The sequence below is a fragment of the Vigna radiata genome, chromosome 1 (assembly GCF_000741045.1).
Source record: "Vigna radiata var. radiata cultivar VC1973A chromosome 1, Vradiata_ver6, whole genome shotgun sequence".
Taxonomy (NCBI): Eukaryota; Viridiplantae; Streptophyta; class Magnoliopsida; order Fabales; family Fabaceae; genus Vigna; species Vigna radiata.
Window position 1 is genome coordinate 10,690,503 of NC_028351.1, and position 5,484 is coordinate 10,695,986.

Sequence of the window (5,484 nt, forward strand, 5' to 3'; positions counted from 1 at the left end):
TTTTATTTTGGGTCTAGATTCTTATTTAGATACATTTATATGTAATATTAGAGTGAGGTTTTAACCTCACAAAATCAACTTAAAGTGAACTCATTTATATATAATAAATTCACTTTATCTTTAATCGACGTAGAATTTAAAAAAAAAAAACTCATTTATATTTAATCATTTATTATAACTCAATTTTTTTTTATATAGTAATATTATACACTAGATTACAAATCTCATTTTATTTTTCAGATGTTAGTTTACTTCAAATCAGCGAAATATAAAATTTGTATGAGTTTTATTTTATATATATATATATATATATATATATATATATATATATATATATATATATATATATATATATATATATATATATATATTTTCATTTTAAAATTCGTATCACCTAAAAGGAATTTTTAGAAAATGATCATTAACAATTATTAATAGTACAGTTACTTTATTCTTAGTTTATTTACATCTCCATTAATTAAATTATTAATATTTAGTTTAAGTAAACTATATTTTGCTATTAATTAATAACATCACTTATTATTTAAAATTAGGTTTACTATGTAGGATGTTTGACATGCATATTTTTCCTCTTTATTTCCACAAACTATAAACAAGAAAGTTATCTCAATAGAAGATTCAAATACACTAGTAAATGTTATGATATAAATATAGTATAATGGGATGCATCAGGGGATAAAAAATGTATTAACACATGATTGAATTATCTACTTTGTCTAGAGTTCAATATTCTATTTTAATATCTACATACACATCATAAGTAATTATCAAATTAGATAATTATATCTTTTTGAAAGAAACAAGAATAATATAAGGTTTAAAATAAAAATATATAGTTTATGTTATTATGATATATACTTTTATGTAAAAGAATTAAAATACTAAGTTATTAATTTTTATTGCTAATAAAAAATTTAAAAGAAGACTGAATTTGGTCATTAACACTCACTTATAACAAATTTTAATACTACTATGTTTGTTGAAATTTATTGTTACTATTATCATGAACAAATAATAAGAAAATAGAAAGGAAACTAAACTGACACGTTATCGTTTTAATTCACAATTTCGTGGTCCCATATTGTTTTTAGTGTTACCTCGTTGCCATGCTCATGCATCTATTTTAAAATTCAAACTCGTGCAAAGCACGGAAAGGATATAACAGTAAAAAATAAAAAACATGCAACATGGAACGACATGGACAAGAAAAAAATTCAAGGATGAAAAGCCACATTTACCCTTCCTTGTTAAACGACGCTTTACCCCTGCCGTTTTGTGGTGACGCGATGATATAAAACATGAAACCACATGGACAAGAAAAAACTCAAGGAATGAAAAGTCGCATTTACCCTTCCGCATTGAACGACCCTTTACCCCTGCCGTTTATGTGGTGTCGTGATGTGTATATAAATACTGTACCCATAGATTCCAAAGAAAACAAAGAGACACTGAACTTTGACCATTTTTGTGCAGAACCTCACAAAATTTTGGGGTTTTCAGTTCCTGAGAAAAAAAAAAATGATAAAGTTTGTTCTTTTCTTGTTATGCTTTGCCTCTGCAGTGAGTGTATCAGTTTCAGAGTCCGAAGCTGTTTCTGTGAAACTTCATGCAGCTGAATCCTTCTCTGTTGGGTATATTCAGGTAGTTTAATCTTGATTTTTTAAGAAGACCCTTTGTTGTATTTCATTTTTGGAGTTTAATTATGCAGAATATGAAAAGTAATCAATGCTTTAATTTTTGTCTGTTCGATAGATGAAAACTGCATCAAACTGCTCTTACTTGGTGCTTATAAGCACGAGTTGTTCATCGCCCAAGTTCACGACGGATAAGATCAGTATTGCGTTTGGAGATGGTAAAGGAAACCAGGTTTTGCCTTTTTTTCCTTGAATGATTTTCAATTTTCAAGATTTATTTGTTTATTTATTGTGGTGTGTGTTTAAAGAAGGGGTTCAAGACCTATTTTTGAAGGAAATATCGATGAATACGTTTTTCTAGAAGAGTTATAGCAAACCCTTAATTGATGTTGAACTCCAGAATAAAAGGTCATGGATATTCCTTATTTTTCATGAGTTCACACTGTTACTCTATGCTTCCAAATATTGTTTATCCACATTTTATATTGGTGGAGCCAAATTTGTTTATTGTTTTGTAGTAGTGACAGTTTTTTTTTTTTTTTTTTTTTTTTGTAACTTCTTCTAAATAAAGTGGGCAAACTAGTACTTTTCTATACCTTATCGTTACATCTGAAAAGGTTTTTGTTTTTGTTTTTGGAGCAACCTTGCTGAATGCTAACTAACAGAGCACTACATGCTTGCTCATTCCTAATAAAAAGTGATTAACTTCTGTTGTTATATGATATTAAATGAAAAAAATATTCAGATATATTGTGACAGAACAACAAATAGGCCAGTTTTGTAGGTGAAAAATGAATGATATTTTATCCCTCAGAATTCTGCAGCAACTTGGAAGCTTTTAATATGATTTGTTTACTTTGAACATGATTTACCAGGTGTATGTACCAAGACTAGATGATCCACTTGCAAAGACATTTGAACAATGTTCTTCAGACTCATTTCAGATAGATGGTGCATGTGCATCTCCCATCTGCTTTGTGTATCTTTATAGATCAGGTGCAGAGCAAGGTTGGAAGCCTGAGAGTGTGAAAATCTTTGGGTATGACTCAGAGCCTGTTACTTTTACTTTCGACACCTCCATTCCCAATGACACATGGTATGGCTACAATTTTTGCCAAACTCCTCCTTCTCCTTCTTCTTCATTCCAACCATCACCTCAGAAATGGCACATGAGTTTGCTTCTAGGCTTTTTTCTTAGCCTTCTGCATTAATAGTGTTATGTTATGGACTTTATCTAATACACTCTATAGCAGCAGAAAGTAGTAGAAACATGATGAGATGAAATGTGTAAGACCCTTGGCCAAAGTCAGTTACTCTGTGACTTTGTTTTTATGCTTTATGGGAGTTATGTTGAATTTATGGTAGTTTTATGGAAGCTGAAATGCTGCTATATCTAATGCATTTTTCTCCAAGAACAATTTCATATATATGCCTTTCTATATGATAAATGAAATTCACACTTTCTTTAATTTTAAAGGTTTCTTTTATGTTTTTGATAAAATGATTTTCATATGTATGTAACAAATTGACACTCATTTATAAAAAGTTAAAGTTTTAACATATGAAAGTTATTTTTTTATTGGGAGTATTTTTTCGTTATATTTTTGTTTATAATTTAATCAATTCTAACCTAGTTCATGACTCAATCCTTCACTTCAAAATTTATATATATATTGTGTTTATTTCAGAATTAGAGGTTGATGTTATTTTTTTTTTTCGTACAATGTTTTAGCCAACCTAGTTGCTCAAATACTAATCCTACCTGCAATGCTGCAACTATAATTGGTTTGATGAATTTTAGCACATGTAGATCACTCCCATTATGTGTGAAATTCATTTAAGATATTAACAAAGATGAAGATAATTCACCTATATTTAAATCATTCTAATTTTGTTTATAAAAGGTTTTTTAACTTTTATATTTTAAAACTTTAATTTTTAATTTATATATTTTAATTTTAGTTGATATGATTTTTTAAAATAAAAAAGGAAGTGGATATCACTTAAAAGAATAAGGGAGCCAAGTGTTCCTTATTATAAAGATAAGAAAGGTAGATGTGTTTGTTTAAAACTAGCATTTGTCAGTGTTATTTTATTAAAAATATCAGAAAAGTAAGTGTATAATTTTAAAAATGTACTAGTGATTTAGTATAATTTCATGAATGTACCCCTAAAAATTTCTGTTTTAAAATATTCCTTTTAAAAATAATAAAGTTATTAAATATGTTTTATTTTATAAGTTGACAATAATAAATATGCACGATCCCTATCTCTTAACAAACATTGAGTTTTATAAAAGAACTCATTAAATAATTTATGAAACTCATGGTATTAAATGAAGATCTAAGACTCGGAAATTTAGAATTCTAAAAAATTTTAATTAACATAAGATCATGCGCAAAAATAGTGGAGTTAGGTTTGGAAATAATAAATGAGTTATGTTTAAACATGTTAGAGTTAATTTTTTTTTTTTTTTATTTCGGCTCCTTAAAATCTTATAGCTAAAGTCTTCTATTTTAAATGATGATACAACGTATAAAACATCAAATTGGTCTTTCTTGTAAGGATTTTGATTCCATGCATTTCAAAATATTAATAAATGAATCAAATTAATTTGATATGAATTATTTTCATTGAACTAGCAAATATATGTTTTATTAATATGAATGTGTTAGCTTTATGAATTCATTATTAAAACAAAGTTTATAAATAATTCAATATTATGAATTAAAGTCATAAATATATTTAAAAAATTGAATTCTCTCTTAATATATACTTAAATTAATGATGTCAAAACTGCCCCTCAGTTCGATTCGGTCCGACCTAACTCGACTCATCATGAATTGGTTACTTAGTGAGCTAACCTAACCCGACTCATTTATTAGCGAGTTAGAAAAATTCAAACCCGGCTTGATCTACCACGGGTTGGTGGGTTAAATGGTTGGTTCACTAACTCATTTAATTACAATTTTTTTAAAATAAGAAAAATTTCAAACTTTTTGTAATTCAAATATAAATAAGTTTTACTTCGAAAATGATGTTAAAGTCAAGACAATTTAAATGAGTTGAGTTAAAAATTGATCTGCATAAAAAAAATACATTTTTATTTAACTCAACCCGGTTCGAAAACGTGTTCTAATTTCAATTAAAAATTTGTTGATATTTTTATATTTAGAGATAAAATGGTGGATAAATAAAAAGATAAAATAGAGAAGGTAATAAATGAAGAAGAAGGTGGAAATGAAGATTTTGTGTTAGAAAAGAAGAAAGAATGAAATATTGTATTTCTTATTGAATGATAATGAGAGAGTACAATTGATATATATAATTGTTCAGAGCAATATAAAAAAGAATATAAGTATAAAAATATATGAACATAAATGCACAGATATGAACAGAGAATAAAATAATTCCAATATCCCCCCTCAAGCTGCAGCATATATATCCTTAATGCTCAGCTTGGACAACAAAGATTGAAATTGTGCTAGATGCAAAGCTTTAATATGAATGTCTGCAAGTTGTGATGAAGTAGAAATAGGCAGGAGCTTAATTACACCAGCTTGAACTTTATCCCTTATGAGATGACAAACAATTTCAATGTGCTTTGTCCTCTCATGCATGGCTGGATTTTGTGCAATTCTTATAGCAGATTGATTGTCACAAAACAGAGGAACTGGTTGTGGCAGAGGCTGTTTCAAATCATGGAGCAAATACAAAAGCCATTGAATTTCACATGTTGTGGAAGCTAAGGCTCTATATTCTGCTTCAGTTGATGATCTAGATATAGTATCTTGCTTCTTCGATTTCCAGCTGATTAAGGATGCACCAT

General features: G+C 27.9%; 1 protein-coding gene across 1 annotated transcript; it reads left to right on the forward strand.

The window, feature by feature from the left end:
• The first annotated feature begins 1,443 nt into the window (after window positions 1–1,443).
• Window positions 1,444–3,124, forward strand: LOC106765368 (embryo-specific protein ATS3B). Its single transcript, XM_014649955.2, has 3 exons — window positions 1,444–1,662; window positions 1,774–1,887; window positions 2,531–3,124. The coding sequence occupies exons 1-3, from the start codon at window positions 1,540–1,542 to the stop codon at window positions 2,864–2,866; spliced, it is 573 nt and encodes a 190-aa protein (XP_014505441.1). The 5' UTR covers window positions 1,444–1,539; the 3' UTR covers window positions 2,867–3,124.
• Window positions 3,125–5,484: the final 2,360 nt, after the last annotated feature.

Coding starts and splice junctions, on each gene's coding strand:
- LOC106765368 (XM_014649955.2), top strand. CDS start 1,540: ATGATAAAGTTTGTTCTTTTCTTGTTATGCTTTGCCTCTGCAGTGAGT. Junction 1,663..1,773: donor TCTCTGTTGGGTATATTCAG/GTAGTTTAATCT, acceptor TCTGTTCGATAG/ATGAAAACTGCATCAAACTG. Junction 1,888..2,530: donor GAGATGGTAAAGGAAACCAG/GTTTTGCCTTTT, acceptor ATGATTTACCAG/GTGTATGTACCAAGACTAGA.